General features: G+C 33.9%; 1 protein-coding gene across 1 annotated transcript in view; it reads left to right on the top strand.

The window, feature by feature from the left end:
* LOC126278336 (guanine nucleotide-binding protein G(s) subunit alpha) overlaps positions 1–15,373 on the top strand; it is a 339,303-nt gene extending 323,930 nt beyond the window's left edge. The window contains exons 10-11 of the mRNA XM_049978373.1: positions 1,498–1,669; positions 1,776–15,373. Coding sequence (XP_049834330.1) covers positions 1,498–1,644 — 147 coding nt within the window. The 3' untranslated portion in view covers positions 1,645–1,669; positions 1,776–15,373. The remainder of the gene's footprint in view (positions 1–1,497; positions 1,670–1,775) is intronic.
* The last annotated feature ends 1,545 nt before the right edge of the window (positions 15,374–16,918 follow it).

Here is a 16,918-nt window from a genome sequence, read left to right as displayed (position 1 = left end):
GAGTACGTTACTACACTGCCCCCCTCCCCAGTATCGTTAAGCATTTAAGCATTTGAGTATTTTTATCCAAAACTTACACTATCTGTTAGTTTCCTGCTCCTCATTTGGCTAAGAAACCTTTGACAAAAATTCATCATGTACTTCATAGGGTGTCATGTTTTCACTCCTCTCACAACTTTGTTGACAGTTAAATGTTACACCTTTGTAACTTTCTGTATGTGAAATAACTAGGTCTTGCAGAGATGAACTTTTAAACTTCATTTACATATTTAGCAGCAGCCATTCATGTGATATTTCAGTTTACCTCAAACCACTAATTACATATTTCGTAATTACCCTGATTATTTTCGTGTTTTTTAAAGAAAAGCCTCAAGGTGATCAATTATTCATTTCCCAGTTGTCGGTTTTGGTGCCATCACTTGGCTATAAAAATTCGGAGAAAAATCTATTGCGTAATTTCTGGTGAGTCTTGTTTTTGCTCTTCTCAAATATTTGACCAAAAATTGGAATAACCCTGGAGTAACTTGCTGTTAAAATTAAACAGTCTTCCAAGAATTTTGGTTGGTTCATGAGGTGTGAAGAAATAGACATCGGTAATGTACACCGGTTATCTTTTGTGGATGGAGTTCACTCATATAAAACTTTTAAAAGACATCATTGGCATCTTTGACTGTGGAAATAAAGTAATTTTAACTGTTCACAATAGAAATTTCACCCTTTGGGTGTTGTCAAGGACAACACTACCAAAACAATGAGTTAACCATAGAACTGTAGCACTTTACAGAGTGCCATGTAAAATGTCATTTATATTATAATTGTTACTAACATTCCCTTCTTTAATATTTCTCAAAATTAAAAAAATAAGTACTGCATTTTGTTGCGTGGTATCACCACATGGTCCATCTCCTGTGACTGTGTATGCAACGAAAAGAATGTGTCAATATTTGATTAGAATGATACTTGGTTGCTTTGTAACTGAATATAGGTAATGTTTCTTGTTATAATATAACGGCCATTTTGCAAGGCACTGAGTTAGTGAAGTGCTAAAATCTGTGTGTACAATTTGTTTTCACAGTTTTCCAATTGAAAATGGCTAAAGACTGAAATTGCAGTTGCATACTTCATAAATAAAGTACTTCATAAATAAAGTAATTTTAACTAATATGGCATGCTGTGTCTCAAAATGTTGTAGTATACTGTTACCACAGTTTTTGGAAAACAGTTGGTAGGAGGAAGAAGATAAAATGATCACTGATTTATGTTAAACTGCCAGAAGAGTGTGACATCCTCTGTTTTAGTGACATGTTTCATTTCAGGTGTCTGCTTGCATGACTAATTATAATGTAAATCATAGCCTTTGTTTGACAGCCATTGGAACAATATTTATACTTCATTTGTTGCATTTTTATTAGTACTGAAAAGTTTAATGACTAAACAAAAATTAGGGTGACTCTTAAAATTTTCTTCTTTAAAATGCACTTCCTTTCCCATTTTCAGCGTATCAGTACAGCAAGTGGAGATGGCAAGCACTATTGTTACCCACATTTTACATGTGCTGTAGACACTGAAAACATCCGGCGTGTGTTCAATGACTGTCGTGATATAATTCAACGGATGCACCTTCGCCAATATGAGCTCTTGTGATGCCTGTCACTGGCTTCAGCTTTAGGTAATATTCTTTCTGTGGTCTCTCTTAGTTTATTTTCTGTCGATAAACAGTTTAAGGTATTAAATTATTTTTATTTTAAAAAGTACACACATTTTTTTGTTTATAGGTAATATGTTTTTGGACTACGTCCAGGTGTTACTGTACTGTTGAAAGTCAGTAGGGTGAAGAGCAGTGGTTTGTGGGAGGGTCACGTGGGAGATCCCACTCTGATTGCCAGCGAGAAAATTTAAGGGAAACACTGTAAAACTGAAATGTGGACTAAAGTTTAAACTTATAACTAGCCAAAGCATTTATAAGTACAGTATATATGTGTATATTGCCAGGATGTAACAACTAATGAAGTGAAGCCAATATTAAAAATATATATAAATATACATATATAAATAATGTAATTGAGTAAATACGTGCACAAAATGTTTTCGTCGCCAAAGGATACTATTTGCTTGTTGTTGTTCACCCCAATTTTATTGTGTAAATATTTTTGTTTAAAAAGTTTTAGAAATGTGAAAATGATATCTTGGCTCTGTTTTTTATATTTATTGTAATGTATTCTGCAGAAACTGAATGGTGGTTGGCAACTATGGAACTCAGAATACTTTCACTGTAGTTGTCTTATAATTTCTGAAAAAAAAAAAAAAAGAAAATAGAGAACTGTGTTACTTGTTGGCGTTCTGGAAGAGTAGCTGTTTTTGGTGTGGCCAACTGTTTTAGGACTAGCTATGCAGTATTTGATTAACAATTGTGTCATTGTTTACATGTCATTTTGTGTCTATGTAAGTAAAACTTTTTCTCATTGTTTCAAATGTTTTTACACATTGTGAAGTAGCTATGGTATTTCTTGTCTCTTTTTTTAATTTTATTACTGTTCTTTTATATACAAAAGGTCCAGTGGCATAATGTGTTTTAAAGTAGTGTATTGTCAGATTTGACAATTGCCGCCCCCCCCCCCTCGAAATTTGTAGCTGTGGCATATCAGTTATTTTCAAAACTAATGTTGTTTTCTTATATTAGCGTAAAACTTTGCTCTTTTAAATCCTCACTCCAACTTTAGTGTTCCTGGAAACTGTTGTAGGGAGAGGCTGAACATTTGTGCAGTTTGTCAGACACTCGCCAGAGTAGCTCCATCTGAATAGGGAGTGGGGAATTCCAAATATCTGGCCACCACGTTCTCGGAGTAGTGTTGCTTCCTCATATGTTGCATGTAGGGTGAGGCATCTATCCATTTAGTTAGTATTTGACGCTCCAATAATATTGATAATCTATTTTTACTTTGATGAATAGTCACTAATGCATCACACACACACACACACACACACACACACACACACACACACCTACCTTTGCTACTTTCAGAAGTTTTTGATATATTTGTGCACAGTTGTAGAGTGGAAATAGGAAATGTTGGTGAAAATGTGAAGTGCAAGGTCAAAGAAACCAGGAAAAAGTCAAGTGTAACAAGTTATAGAAATGAAAATGAAGATGTAAGTGCCATGCTCCACTTCTGGGGAATCAATCATCACTACTCTTACTTCAAACAGAAATGAAGGAAAGTATTTGCATCACTGATACAATGAGATATAAAATCCTCTCTCTTTCAACAAACAATCCTGTTGGAGGAACATCCACAACTGAGCATTATACCAAAGGTCGAAAATCCTGCTTCAGTTGTAAAGTTCTTTTACTATCACACAACCGGTTTTAAGCTCTTATAAGCCCATCTTCAGGTGTTGTAAGCTAGTGCTGTGGCCTCAGAATGCAACGATGAACATGTACTAGGCGCGATGTTCTACCTATGATCACAGAGCAGGGAGTCCCGAAGATGGGCTTATAAGAGTCCGAAACCAGTCATGTGATAATAAAAGAACTTTGCAACTCAAGTGGGATTTTTTCAACCTCAGGCCTCTGTATTTCATTTCAAGAATATAGACCCTGACTAATAGGTCTTTCTTTTTCATCACATATTTTGTTGGTCAGTGGAAGGTCAGAAGTATTTCCTAGGATGGGATGGTCACATAGATTGAACCACATCTTCAACACAACAAACCTTCAGTCTTCTTCATCAAACTGCTTTAATCAAAAGTTAGCTTTTCTTTTCTGAGCTGAAACATATTTCTGAAGTGATGATTATCTTTCATTCGCTGTTATTTAACAACCTGTTAGCCAAGAAATCAAGATCTAATCAATCACTTTCATCCATTTTCATTAGCCTGGAAGGGTTTTTAGCTTTTAACAATGCTAAGCAATGTTTCTAATTATTCTAGTAAATATCAAAAAAATAATGCTCTGAAGCTGAGTAGCTGCAACCAGAAACCAAAAAAATTTAATTTCGGCACTTTCATATATGCTTCAAAGCAAGTAACATCAAAGTCATTACCATCTTGTTGTTTTTGTTGTGTCCTACACAGGTATCACACCATATGAGTAGTGTCTTCTTGCCACTACATCCTGAACTCAAAACTTTTAATCAAACATGACACCTCTTCGTTACCTGCTCTGCCAGTCATATTATCATACCAAATACACATCAGTCATGTACCTAAGTCAATATTTACGTTCAAGTTGGAGTTTAAGAGCTGTCTTGAATAAAAATTGGTTTCTGTTTGAGATTTGGTGTGAACATAACTCCTGAAGATCAACCGAACTGTACAGTTTTCACTTCAGGGTATTTGAAAAGCCAAAGTGTCATTTTCAATCATTTCCTGGGCTCTCTCAGCCTTTGCTTGACGTGTCTCCTATTCATATTTTGCAGTCATTTCCAGTTCCATCAATCTTCATATAGAGCTTACTGCATTTTTCACGCCTGTCAGACCAATTACGGGAGAGTTAAAATGTTTTTCTGTAAAAGAAACATATGTATGACTTACACTAAAAGTATGGGCTAAACTAGTCCTTGCTTGACTTTAATCTGCCAAAGTGACTTCCTTCTCTGAGGAAAGACTCTGGTTGTGCTTAATCAAATTTGTATGTTCTTCGCTGAACTTCACTGTGTATGTGTCAGAACTTGTAGTGTGTACACTATGTCCTATACCGACTTTGTAAGTTCTCCCTCCTTTTATAAGATAGTCTTCTAGTGTCTGTAGTTGTCAGATGACAGAACAAAAAAATGTGTTACTGCGTACTTGACAGTGTCCACGTGGACCATCGGACACAGTATAATTTGTGCTGGCTTGTCCTCCTCTTTAACATGGCTAATCATATTTACCATGACATTTTCTGTCAACAGGATTACTTTATTACAGCCCATTATGTATGTACCCTGCTTTTCTTCACATATTGACAAAACTGCATGGATAGATGTCCTTGTGTTTGTATGCAGTGATTTGCACTTACATCTATGGTTACATGTAACCTAGAGCAAATAGCTATAACTAGAATGATCATACAGATGATGATGATGATGATAACAATAAAATATAACAACACTAAAAAATAAAAATATTCCATGACAAAATTACCCATTACTTTGTTTTATTTCATTATGCCACACAATACACAGTAAATTCTAATGCTTTAAACATCATGCTGTGACATTTCTTTCTGAACAACAGCTGTCCCTTGGTTACAAACGGCTATTCTTGAATTCCTAGCTCACTATTCTTCTTTATGCTTTTAATCTCGCTTTTCATTTCGCTTTTCATTTCAATGATAAAGCACTAGCTACAAAAATTCGTCTCAAAAATGACTGAAACAAAGTAGATTCTATTGTTGCTTGATGTTTGTATGAAAATGAGTGGGAAACAGGTTGTAATCTGTCTCTACTGCAGTTATACGTGCTTTGCAATTTCATCATTCCTCAAGCCATGAGCAAAAGGATGTTGCACACTGCCTCATCTAGTGAACGTGTTTTGAAGTACAAGGAGACTTCTCTGGTACATTCAGTGGTTTAAAGGAAAAAATGAAAATTTCCAATTTTGCCACCTTCAGCATTTCCTATTTCCAGTCTTCAATTATCTTCAAATGATTTCATGTATTTGCTTTCCTTTTCATGCTTGTAGGCATCTCCTCCTCCCTCTCTCTCTCTCTCTCTCTCTCTCTCTCTCTCTCTCTCTCTCTCTCTCTCTTTATCCCTGCTTTTCATTGTAAAATAATCTTTGTGCTGTAGGCTAGACTTCCCTCCACCTCTGGCTTAAGGCACTGACATGTCATGTAATGTTTGTATATATTGTAGCTTGCATTTCGTCCTTCACTATTTCAGAAAAATCATGAATACACACATTCAATCTCCATTTTGACATATCTAAAAAGTATTTATTTTTATTACAAATGTAATATTTTCAGATAAAGCACTTTTGCAAGAATAATTCTCAAATATATTTAAACTTCAATGTACCTGCTTCTCTGTATGACAGGTAAAGTATTAGAATGCACGGTGTCCATCTCAGACAGCTGACTTTTGGCAAATGACCACCTCATCCATTTCCTCAACACCTTTTATGATAGTGCTGTAGGTAACTGGAGGAACCACACTAGTCCAAAGCTACAGTTTACTCACCAGTTAACTAGATCCACTAATTAGCTCCTGCATTTGCTCCAGCCAGATTCAAATTTGTTCATCGCCTCCCAGATAGTAAAAGAGATATCCAGAGAAAGTGCACCACTAGGAAACTTGGAGCTACTTGGCATTTCAATGGATCCACTGACCAGCTGAAGAGAGAACAGTCCTGTAGCTATGATTTACACAATTTAATTATTCTTGCACTCTGAAATAATCAGTAGATTCCCACTGTACCATTTTACATTAATGGTTCATGCTTCATCTTTCAAAGTGCCTTTCAGAAATGAAATTTTTAAGTTTAATTTTGTTTGTGAACACTGCTCTTTCATATGAGAACAATCCCTCCAATGAAAACACAAAGTAGTTTATCACCACAGCTGTTTACTTACTATTGTATTTATTCATATGCTCGTGTTGCACAAAAATTATTTTCATACTCATTCAATCATTGTGCAATACAGAGTGCCTGATACATGCCGTGAGTCATTGCTTTTGTTCAGTCCAGAACAGTAAATTGAATGCCTGTGGGCATTGATTACATGAGCACAAACAGAGTTTATGCTTTGTCCTGTGGTTAATTTATTTTACATGCTGCATTATGGCTATTTTAGTATAGTAACAGTGTTTAATAAAACTGGAATCTCAACATATTTGGTGCTGTGTAAATGATGGAAATATCCACAACTCTTCTGCATATTATTATTTTCAAGATTTATTCACGTACATCATTCATCTCTGCGGAAACACAGCCCTTGGAAGTCCTATCATGTTGTTTCGAAACGTTAATAATAAAAGCACAGCATCATATTGTTTAACATTATCATATATGAGTTTTTAGTCACCTGCATGATCTGTTGGAAAAATAGTGCATACTTCATGTAGAATTGCAGTGACTATTGGCAACCACTTCTGTTAGTGTTACATATAGTATTAGAAAATAATTGAAAACATTCGTAGAGAATATTTTATTAGATGGACATTGCAGTTTGTTCGCCTTTACTGCTGAAATTATCTTTTTTTCTGGATTAGTTCTCAGTTTAGATAAAAATCTACTTCGGTGGAAGTGGTGTATGATGCTTCCTCATGTTACACTCATCATTTCAAACGTAATATCTTTCTGTAAAACACATGCCTCAATTTGGATCAAACCCCACTGCCATCCTCCTTCGATTTGTGATGAATGGGTCATGTAATTTATCCAACTGGTCTCAAATATTACTGCAGGTAACATGTTTAAGTTACCAGTATAAATACTGGCCTTGTGTACATGTAATGCATTGAATATGCTGATACAGGATTTTTAATGACGCATGATGGAGCACAAAAAATGTTTTCAGTATACAGTTATGCTACTGGACTTTAAACTCAGCACAATATTTATCAAACTTTTTTTACAGTGCCACCAGTTGCAAATGTAACTATGTATTAATCAGATGCTCTGAAAGAGTAAAATGTTCCAGTAGAAACTGAGCTCATGTATTTGGTGGAAACTGAATTAGCAAAACTGCTGTGTGCAGGATACTGCTCATCCATTTACTGAATCAAATATTGTATTGTTTTTGTGATTTGGTCTCTTTTGAAAACGACTGTTGCATATAAGATCAGTACAAAACTTGCAACTGCAGTTGTTAAGGAAGAAATGTTGTGTTATTGTGTCTAGATCTTTTATTTATACAATTGTCTGTTGAATGCAGAGGACTTGCAATTGATCTGAGATGTACTACAACTTTGTCTGGAGCATATTTTATCCCCTACCAAGAGCCCAGTCATAGAGTAAGAGCTCATTTGTACAAGAGAAGCAGAGATCTATTCTTTGTCTGTCTGCTTGGTGTGTGTGTGTGTGTGTGTGTGAGAGAGAGAGAGAGAGAGAGAGAGAGAGAGAGAGAGAGAGAGGTGGTGATAATTATCTGCATTTTGAAAGTTGGTGTATGCATGTCGAGAGAGGAATGTTTTAAATAATCCTAAATGTCTTTTAATAATTTGATTGTGAAATGTATGTATAACAATAGAAATTATATCTATATATGTATATTAAATTTGTAAAGCAAAGAGAATTATATCTATATATATATTATATATTTGAAGACAGAAATATATACATTTTATGTTGCTAGTCGTTTGTTATAATTGAACTTATTTATTTATAATCATAATAATAATTGTACATTTGTTTTGTTTTGTGTGTGTTGATCCTAACTATTCAAGTGTAGATTGTGAATAATATTCCATTACTGTTTTATTTATTCTATCACATACTTTCAGATCAATGAACAACTGTTCTTTGATATTACAGGATTCATTAATCTTGACTGCAAAATTCTCTGAATCTCTCATGAGCTGATATAAATGTTAGTAAATGTGGTAGTGTTGGGTGTTGGTCATTTGTAAACAATATGGAGAAAGCTTTGTGGATGTATATTTTCCATAATTGGCAATTGGGCTTACATGGCCAGCATATAATTATTATTGTAATTTTTGAAAGACCATCTGGATGAGGGGTTTAAGACAAACTACTGTACAATATCAGTGGAATGGCTGGTCCTAGTATATCAGAGGGAGGTTATACAATCACTGTTCATGTAACATTTTTCAGCCAAAAGCTAAGTTAGTCAGAAGATATATTTTTAATATCTGACTTCCGCCATTTGCCATCAGAAATGGAGATCGTCATAGAATTTCAAATCTAAAAGGTACTGCTTAACTGTTCTATAATTATTGAGCACCTGTCCAGTGCGGCGAGGAGTCTTGTTGCAACATTTTTTAATATGTGAAATTGTCATTTTTCATCATGTATGACAAAATGAATGGTGTGTTCTCATTGTACTGCTTATGTCTTATTTTGAAGTCACTTCATCATTTTTCCCCTTGTTTTAGTATTTCAGTTGTGATAAAACTCCGTGCCTCACATCAACAACATATTTTGTACTATGAGCTTGTTGTAACTATCATGGAATTAAGTGCATCACATAATTTTCTATTCATTAAGATTCCTTGGAGGATAATGTATCATTTTCATTAGTTGCTACTCATTTAATGAAATTTCGTCTTACTTCCATTTGTTTGTGATTTCATAGGAAAAATTGAAGTTAGTGCGCACATGAGACACACACACACACACACACACACACACACACACATACATTTGGTGTTACTGTTTGGTACACAATGTTACAGCATAGCATTAATTTTCTGAGGGACTGGAAACAATTTATAAATCCATTGCATCATCGAAAACTCTTTGAATTATGGGTAACAAGCAATATAGAAGTTTGATTTTTGCATCTTCGCTCATTTAGCATTTCAGGTAAACAAAATACTGATATCACGTTCTTATTACATATTGTGTAGGGACCTAAATTATTTCACCAACAAAGTGAACATGTTTCCACTGAAACTTAAGCTTACAAATGTGATGATTCTGATTATTTTTAATCGTACTGACAATGAATATTCATCTTCTTCTTTATTTGGTCTTGATGTGACCAGAATGTTCCACTTGGTAAATGGTTGTACATAACTGATGCATGGTTGTACAAGAGTTTGGAAAATTGGTAACAGTAAGTCATTTGAAAAGAGTTATTGCTGAATGAAAAATGAGATCATTTCCATTGATATAACCATTAATATTTTGTGTGCTGTTTCCAAGAAACCAACTCAAACCTGTTCGTAAGTTTTTGACAGCATTTCTATAGAATGAACATCTGTGTGTTAGTCTTCCTGTAACTGTATTAACAGTCTTTTGAAATAAGTTTGTGACTAACTCTATCTTTAGAAAAATATTTTGGTATGCTACTGTTTACTTTCAGCACTTGCTGCATATAATTGTTGTGTTGTTTTCATTCATCTGTTTTCTCATATTAGATTCCCTTAGAAAATGTCAGATTCAGTGAAAACAGTTTTATGTTTCTAAGGAGTTTACTACAAAAATTATTCCTACTGTGTTGACATGGGTTTAAAATGAGAAGCCTCAGTGTGCTATTCATAATCTATCTCCAAGAAATTGTATTGATGACAAACATCCAAAGCTTTACTAACATTGCTCTAAGCTAGGTGCAGGAATATTTGCTCCTTCTTTTCGCTTTAGAATGCTGTCACCGGATGTAGCAGTTGAGTCAATTATGAAGGAAAATTTGATTATTTTCCTTAATGTAACTTTTTGTGTTGCTATATCCCAAGGAATTTCGCTCATTTACGTGTGTATTAGAAATTCTCCCCCCCCCCCCCCCCCCCCCTCCATGCTACAACATCCAGTTAGTTACGAGGGAGGTTTTTATGAATTTATTTTACCAACTGAGTAAAAGATATAATTGTACTGAATGTCACATTTTAGGTTCATGAAGTTTTTGTGTGTTTGTTAAAAGAAATTTCTGTATTCTTGATTTGATAGAAACCTAGGGAACACAAGGCTGTGTATGCTATTGGGTTTCTCTTTCTTTGCTATGCATTTTACATCTATATACTCCATTGCTTATATACCGTAGAGGGACATGTTAAAAATCCTCTGAGAATAGTATGAAGCTTAATTCCTGAAGCATGGCAGACATCAAAGAAAGTCAGAGCATACTTGTGATCTTTGAGCTCAGATAATGGCCACTAGGTTTAAGCCATGCAGTATTAAGAAGTGGAAGAAAGTTCTAAACTTGTAGTAGGGAATATACTGCTATACATGAGCATAAGTTTTGTAGTATTTGAGTTATGACATTAGAATTGTCATAAAAACAAGATACCTAAGATTACAAGGGGAGTATGAGTATTAGTCTAGGGTCTTTTATGGAGTGGGACAGAACATGGTATCAGCTAAGATGGGAATCTGTTTCCTCTTTATCAGTCTGTTGAGTATTTCATATTTTAAAGCAATTTGTTATTTTATGTCTTTATTTTATGGCGGTGCATTATTTATGCAGAAAGTAACTATGTACAAGTATTGTACAGTAAAATAATATACTGTAACATTTATCATTTCATATGCCAAAGATGCAGTGGAAACACCAATTACATATCGTAGGTCCCTACGCCTTCTGTAATGCTTAATAGGAAAATAAAAGTTTCTTTTCTTTTAGAGTATTATATTTACAAAACAGTTTCTATATAAAAAAAATCAATTGAATACAGTCGGCTTCTGGTTTGATAGAGATTCTACCATAGTTCTCCCTTCTTTGGAGGAAAAAAAGAATGGTGTCATTATAAAAATTGTAATTACTTGATATTGTGGTTGTAATGTATTAGTGGAAGATCTTGAGTGGAATGAGGGACAGCGTGTTGATGACTATAGCTCACCTTTCAAACATCATTGCCTATTTAATATTGGACATATCTTCTCTACATGTGTTGTCTTTTCTGGTATTATTTATCATGTTACTTTGTTTTGCGTGACATAGAATTTGTATTGTGAATTTGAATTTTCATCACAGTCGCCTCTATTTAATTATTTCCTTGTGAAAGCCAAATTCAGTTCACTATCTATGGGTCACTGATCTCAGCTATAGTTTGCTATAAAATATGTTTATGGAACACATGAAATTAGGTTACTCAGTTGTAATTTAAAAAAGAGAGTGTGAGAAAGTGTGACTACTTAACTTTTATTTCATGCTGCCCTATACGAGAATAAAAAAAGAGATTTGGCAATGAATCTTCATCAGCATCGCATTAATAAGGTGTAAACAGAATAACTGTTATACTTGAGCAATTGTTCACTGTCCTATAGCATATAAGTTTGCAAAAGAAGTTACTCTGTCACAGTACACACACTGCTCCACCCACCCCTGCTCCCCAGACACTTTCAGTTTCCTATTTCTTGTTTTTCCACATTTTGAAATTACACACACCATGTTTTGTTAAAGGTTATGTGTAGTTATTGGCTTCATAGGATTTTTGCTGCTGACATTAATGCTCATCATGGATGAGCATGAGGGGACAAGGTGGTTTGTTATTTAAGAGTATTTATGTAAAAGTACTATGCTATTTTGCTTGTGGTTTGTCCACTTCTTTGTTACTACACTCTAATAGTGGATTATAATGTGACTTCTGCAAATTGGGCTACTCATTATTTTGAACTGGAAGGTGTATAATGAAGCAGATTGAGTTTCATGAAAAAGGCAATTCAAATTGGAAAATTGATAAAACTGCAGAGACAAGAAGGCTGGCCAACATGTACATTTAGAAGGTGCACTGCTAACAGAAGCACCTAAAAGAGAACAGAGCACTCCATTGTCTCAGAAGTGAGTGTAAGAAAGATGGGAAGCAAAGATCTTAGGTTTATTTCTTCCTCATAACAGTTGGTCCCTCGTAGCCCGAGATCTGAAAGCCCTTCTTGCCATCACTTTCTGTGTTCCCCAACAGTTTCTGAAACATTAATGCCCCAAACAATGGGAATTATATGTTTTATTAAAGAGTTTCAGTACTAGGCATGTCACATGCTGCGTAAGTACTGGCCAGCCTTTGTCTCTTAGCAAAATGTGTTTTTATATTTGAGCTTTAATTTGTTCATTGTCACCAATTTTCTTCATCCTTGACTGGGAGGGAGACTCTGCTTCTGTAATGTGACAATTTCTGCTGACATTTCTGAGATGTTTAAATGTTTGGGAGTTTTTTCTCATTTTTCCTTTAGTCACCATTACTAATTTTTGTAACATGTAATTTGTCATTTCCTCAGTTTTAAATATTTTGTTTATATCTGCTTTGTTTACAGTGAGGTTCATGCATGCAGAATTTTTATCATGTGCTATTTGAGCACTGTTGCTAGTCATGGAGTTTATTTCTCAATATGCATTGAAGTTTCATTTGTTGCCATAATTAAAATGCAACAATAAATTTAAGTTTTGGCACATAGTTCCATAAGAACTAATTATGGGGAAAATGTGTTGGCAATTTTGCCAGAAAGTATGTGATAATGAAATTGTTCTTACTGAATACAGGTGGACAGTGTTCTTGAGGCTTATTTTGTTAAATTTTTATCCACTGTTATCTTTTTGAATGATTGTTAATGTGGTTGCCCAAAAAACATGTGCAAGAATGAATGTTGTTTTGTATCTATTATGCTTTGAATTACATTTCAAAAACATAATAAATATTTGCTGTCACAATAGGCAGTGAAGTTAATAAAGAGGGGGGGGACACACAAGTGACCAAAGTATAACAGTCCTAGCACATAAACTGACATACTTCTATAATATTTTGAAGAAGCTGATTAACTTGAAGTTATACAAGTATTGATCTCTTGGAGAAATTTGTAACAAATTATACAAGGTACATAAAAAAATTGTATACCTTTAAAATTTTTCTCCAGAAGGGTACTTAGGCAGAAGTCTAAAATACAAACATTGATACCTGGCACGCCTGATTTTGTGATGGTAATGGTGGTGGTGTTGGAGAATCTTACGTGTAGGAATAAGACCAAAATGCCCTACCTAGATTTCTGTTTTAAATGACTATTTGGAGAAAAATTTTCCTTAACTGTGTTGGATGTAACTCAATACTGAAAGAATTACAGTTCACATTAGTGCAATTAATGTCAGTTAAAACATTAAGCACCCTCATTCATCAAATAGCACAATATTTTTGTAAGAAGGTGTGCTACCATATGAAAACAAAAAGAGCACCTTTAGTGGATACCCATCCAGGTGATCAAGGAATTGTTAATATTCTTTAGTTTTTGATAATATTTTATCAACGATTTGTATCACATTCAAGTGTGTAACCTTCTGTTACCTATGGTTGTTGGAAAAAAGTGAAATAAAATGATCAACACAGAAAATAGGATATTCTAAAATTTTAACAATGCACATAATAGAAAATGGTTTTAATTGCATACCAATAGTTAACGTGATTTAAAGCAAAGTAAGATAATTGTTACCAATATGTATGCTGACTTTGTTATAGTTAAATTTGATGTTTTTTTTGACTGTGATATGTCCACCTGTATTGTCAGTTATTTGAACATGTAACCTATCTTTCTAGAATGTATACTTAAGTCTCAGTTTGCAGTTAGGACTAAGTGTTAAGTACTGTCATCACATTCTCTAACAAGTCTCAACACAAACTGGGACAGTGCACTCTTGCACTGATCTTTTAATGGTTGAATATCTATGAAATCTGTGAGTGGTTGGAAAATTTTGAGCCCCTAATTTCATTTTAAATGTTTGTTTTCATTGTAATTAATTTTACTTAAAGTATGAATGCTGATAGTCACTTTTTAAGGTGGCCAGTTTGTATGAATGATAATTTTACTAACAGTTATTATATGTTGTTAGCAGTTTAAATCAGAAAATATACAGAGAGAGAGAGAGAGAGAGAGAGAGAGAGAGAGAGAGAGAGATTTTCTTTGAATGTTTGTGTTGATTACTGATCATTTGTGAGAAGACTTGTTAATAAGCAGTTTATATTTGCTTTGTGAAAATTTATCGTGTTATCTTCCCAAGCCCGTAGAAATGTAACATGTTAGTCTGATCTCTTTGTTTGCTTAAAACTCTCAATACCAGTCAAAGTCCTCAATACATTGAGAAGTTTGTGACAGTTTGGTAAAATAAAAGGGTATCATGTTTTGTTTTATGAGCCAGTGGACTAGAACATTTATGCTTTTCACGGTATACATTGAATTAAAGGTTTTGTACTGTTTTGGAATGAGAATGAAATCTAATTAACTTGGAGCAGCTTTTGTCATTCTATACAAAAGTGATATTTTATGTGATAGTGTTATGACTTCTAAATATTGATTTGGTACTGAGAATATTTTCTACAATAAAGCTGAGAGATCTATTTAAAGTGGAATACTTTTAATATTCCAGCAGATTTGGTTTAAAGTAGTCCTGGTAATGTTAAATCTGGTGTAAACTCATTACTTTCTGGAATAATATCATTAAATTGTTCATGTAAAGGATTATCATCTTTGTTCATATGTTTACCTTTATAGATATACAGAAATTATGTGTTGGAAAAATAAAGAATATGTTTTAGCGGTAAAATTGTAGTTAAATGTACAATATAACAGAAAAACACACACACACAAACAAACAAAAATTAATAAAATCATCCTTTTCCCTGAAGTGTCCAGCAAAAACAAAACAAAAAATTAAAAAATATAAGAAGCCTCAGCATTAATTATGTTTTACATATATAAAAGTAGCAGTCTTCTGGACAAATCATTTCAACTGCTTTACTGATAACTGTAAATTGTGTAATTGTGAATAAATTTACAGTGTCTTATTTACACATTTCATAATGTTCATTATTCTTACGATGTGTATTTGTTCACTAAAAGCCCTCCTCATATGCAACAGAAAAAGTAATTGACTGAATGAAGTGATAAGTACATTAGGTGGCTGTAAGTAATATTTAGAATTTTTTACTGATTTGAGAGACCTACTTTGAACAGAAAATGCAGCTGAAATGACTTTGGGTTTCCTCTCTAATGATCTGTGGCTGGCTAACTACTCTCTGATTTAGTAGATGTTTGATAAGAAGCAAAATTTGGTTCTAGGGCCTCGAAAATTTCTTTTTTGTGTTCTTATAGCCAGTAAGTGTCATCTCTCTGATCAATGATAGTAGTTGCCAGCTTTTGTAGCAAGTTTTTCATGTTAAATCATTACAGCATTTGTTGAGGGACATGAGAATAACATGCATATAATTTTTTGTTAAGAGGAGAGTAAATTTATCACGTCCAGTGTGGCATTGTAGTTTATTTTGATTATAGAAAACTTGTTAAAACGAAACATGCATTTCAGTTTTTCTACATCTTTTATTTATATTTCGACAATCAAAAACCAGGGTGGAATGTAACAATTACATTTATATTTCATATAAATCATGCAAATGAGCATCTTGTTAGTTAACTTTCTGTATGTACATTATACGAGAGACTGACTTCAGAGGAGCGTTGTTTATTCCATGCGTTTAATTTATAAAGCTAACCTGTGTGAATGTGTGATGTTTCTTCAGATTCCCATCTGTACATTGATATTTTTATCCGTCATTTCCTGATCATCCATGGAACACAATTAGTGATGATGGTTTTATTTTTTAAATCTTCTAGTTGTATTCAAATAGCAGATTTTAGGCAATGGAAGGTTTGCGTGTATCATCTGTAGCTATCTTAATTCACATTCTTTCTTTTTATTAGGAGTGACATGTACATAATGTGAATTATTTAGGTCATCTTGTTTTGTGGTTTGATACTCATTGAGAATTGACATTCTTGCACGTAAAGAAATCTGAAGCTGGTGTGCAGATGATGTCAATCTCTGCTGCTAAGATTTGTACCAGTAGTAGTAGTAGTAGTAGTAGTAGTAGTTCTAGTTGTTGTTATTTTTTGTTCCATATTATTTAACTTTTGTGACACTGGATAGATATTTGCAGTTCCTCTTGCAGTGCGAGTTATAACTCAGTGGTTAATTGAAACAGCATAGTGAGGCAGTTAGTGATCTTCGAAAGGTTATTTTCTCTTTATTTGTGATGTTGTCTTCTAGTTTCTCAAATTAAATGAAAACTGACATAATTAGACATACCATAAACAACTCTTGTTATTTCTGTTGCAAATGACTGTAATGAATTATGAAAAGTTTTCCAGTTCAGTTAATGGCTTTTTCTGGGGAGTGGGGAGTGTTACCAGTAATTGTACAGGTTTCTTGACAATTTTGAAAACTGAAAAGATATTTTGTGGGGTTTCATTAACAACAATCACATGAAACTTGATCCACTCTGCTTTTCCACGAGATCCGAAATACATTGTACAGTGGTTCCAAGGCTGATGCCATGTTCAT

The sequence above is a fragment of the Schistocerca gregaria genome, chromosome 6 (assembly GCF_023897955.1).
Source record: "Schistocerca gregaria isolate iqSchGreg1 chromosome 6, iqSchGreg1.2, whole genome shotgun sequence".
Lineage (NCBI taxonomy): Eukaryota > Metazoa > Arthropoda > Insecta > Orthoptera > Acrididae > Schistocerca > Schistocerca gregaria.
This window is presented reverse-complemented; position numbering and strand designations above follow the sequence as displayed.